This window comes from Mastigoproctus giganteus, chromosome 4 (genome assembly GCF_048544385.1).
Source record: "Mastigoproctus giganteus isolate SK-2022 chromosome 4, ASM4854438v1, whole genome shotgun sequence".
NCBI classification, from domain to species: Eukaryota; Metazoa; Arthropoda; class Arachnida; order Uropygi; family Thelyphonidae; genus Mastigoproctus; species Mastigoproctus giganteus.
Window position 1 is genome coordinate 19,566,900 of NC_143578.1, and position 2,654 is coordinate 19,569,553.

At 40.7% G+C, this 2,654-nt stretch overlaps 1 protein-coding gene across 1 annotated transcript; it reads left to right on the forward strand.

The window, feature by feature from the left end:
• The first annotated feature begins 352 nt into the window (after nt 1-352).
• On the forward strand, nt 353-1,207 carry LOC150086445 (E3 SUMO-protein ligase KIAA1586-like). Its single transcript, XM_090372168.1, has one exon. The coding sequence runs from the start codon at nt 353-355 to the stop codon at nt 1,205-1,207; it is 855 nt and encodes a 284-aa protein (XP_090228294.1).
• The last annotated feature ends 1,447 nt before the right edge of the window (nt 1,208-2,654 follow it).

The following is a 2,654-nucleotide window of genomic DNA, read 5'->3' on the forward strand; positions in this document are numbered from 1 at the left end:
GTCCGCGCTGGTTGTGATGGCACTGCTCGACTTGTGATTGGTCGGGTGGTCGCGCGCTGAGTGCTTACTGCGGGCGGCGACCGTTATGTTTCTTTCCATAACTGACGTGTGTGGGTGTGTGTACACTGATTGACTACGTGCAAAAGGTAAAGAATTTCTTTATTTTAAAAAATCGTTGGTGATTTGAAAATCTTTTCTTAATTTTTAGTGTAAAAGTGTGACTCAAAATTTAAAAACGAAAAAAATTACTAAAATTACTTCTCAACCAATGTTCCTGCTAATAAAAAGGCCATAATATTAACAGACACAACGTAATAATTTTGAAACCCTTGTGTATCATTTTGAAGAAGCAATGAGTGATCCTTCAAGAAATAAAAATGATAAATGCACTTATGATGGCTTGAAAAGAAAAATCAAATCTGCAGAATTTTTATTGGACCTAGGATTGATGTGTGACGCTCTCCAAGAATTATCAGAATTACGTTTGGACCTACAGGACCGCAACATGGACCTGCACAAGGCAAATAAGAAAATAAAAATACTGGTACAAGTTTTTGAAGAAAGAAGACAGAACTTTAGGCCCTATTATAAATGCGCTGTTGGTGCTGTACGTGATCTTCGCTTTCGTGAAGTTTTACTTCACGAAAAATATTCAAGAAAGGATCCTCCAATTGACCCAAGTACATTTTATACAAAATTGAAAGAGTCAATCGAAAAAAGATTGCTTGATAGCAAAGACGATGAGTTGGCGTATTGGTTTCGCGTACTTGATCAAAAGCATTGGACTGAAGATGTTATTACTCAACTGACATTTGCAGAAATAGAAATTAGAAACTTGTCAATCAGACTGCAACTAAATGAAAGAGAAATGATTCGTGGATTCGGTCAATACATTCTCGAAAATACATATCCAGAAAAACTGTTGCATTTGATACGGACTCTGAATACCATTTCCATTTCTTCAAGTGAATGTGAACGCGGGTTTTCGCAGATGAATCTAATTGCCACCCCAGCAAGAGCTTCGTTGAAGACTACGACAATTTCAGCACTTTTGTTCATCAAACTTGTCGGACAACCTCTGAGACCTTTCGATCCTTCAAAGTACGTTGATCTGTGGTTACTGAGAGGACAACATTCGGCCATAGATACTAACAGCAAGGAAAGAAGTCGAGAAGATTTGTCGGACGAGAATTGGACAAAACTTTGATGGCGTCTCCGTAGCCAGGTGGGCAGGAGCACAGTGCGTAGCACACGCTTCTTGATTAGATCGGGGTTCAAACCCGTTACCACCAAATACGGAGGATGCGGAAAGGTTAGGGAATGACCACCGCATATCCGCGGAGCAATATGGCCTTAGTTGCTAATGCTAACAACGTTTTCGGTTTCGACAAAACTTTGCAATTTGCTATGAACATTTGCCTTAAATATAATAAATCGAATTTATGTTAAGAATTGAATATATACTTTTTTAAATAAAAGATTAACAAGATGTGAGTTCCGGAATCTTTTTTCTTACTAAAAAAGCACTGCCATTAATCCTAGTGGCCGCTATTATAGCAGACTGCACGACTATATGGATGGCTTCCAGTGTTGCATCTTTGTTGTCGAGGTAATGCGATATTATTTGCCAATTGAGATGGGCTGTGACTTTCCACAGGATTCTATTGGGTCTTTGCTTCGGTATCACGTCGGCCTTTGTGTAGTCTATTCCTGGGAATTCTGTTAGGGCCTTTTTTCCACTCTTCTTATATTTTGGATATCACGACCTCCGCTCTTTCCATTTCAGCTGCTCTAGACTGTATTTCTGCTTTCTCTTCCTGCTCTGGTTCCGTGCTGTCCGTAATCTTTGTATTGATAGCGCTTCTCCTGTTCAACTTTTTCAAGGTTGCCAGATCTATCAGTTTCTTAGTGAAGACGATCTTTCTGTGATCCTCTATTCGCTGTTTCTTGACTTGAATATCCGGGAATATTTCCAACCACTTGATATGTAGTCTCCACTTGTACATTGGCATATTGGTCTCTAACTTGATTATTGAGTAGAATGCTCTCATGAGCCACATATTCATTCCGATGCTCCACTTCATGCGTTGGCTTATTTCTTATTTCCTGGGTGGTCACTAGCGCAGTTGAGCAGGAATCACTTAAAGTTGGTTGTGCTGGATGGTCTCCTTTCCCTTGTGGTAGCCATAGGGGGAACAGCTCCACTCTCTTCCTCGGGCGACTGTCGGTGGTGACTTTGCGAACCTAACCCTCGGCCTAAGGTCTGAATGCGAATGACTTTATCCTGCGCCACACTGGATGCACTATGATTTTTATTTTTGTGCGACATCATCCATCTATGGAGGTGGACCTGTTAGAGCTCGGCTTATGTCCAGTGGTAGTTCTTCGGAGTAAAGATCCAGGTGGCGCCACAAATTGACTTAACCACTGCTACATTGGGTAGGGCCGCTGGAGCAACTTTCACGACGCTTATTTATTTAAATTCTAAATTATTACTGTTATTATACCGGTCTCCCAGCGTGATGGAACGGCGGTGTCTTCCGCCAAGGCGGTCCATCAGGCTGATAGTCAAGTGTCATAACCACTGGGCCATTGCGTCCCTTTATTTATTATTATATTACTGTTATTATTGTTGCAAAATATATTTATAAATA

Coding starts and splice junctions, on each gene's coding strand:
- LOC150086445 (XM_090372168.1), top strand. CDS start 353: ATGAGTGATCCTTCAAGAAATAAAAATGATAAATGCACTTATGATGGC.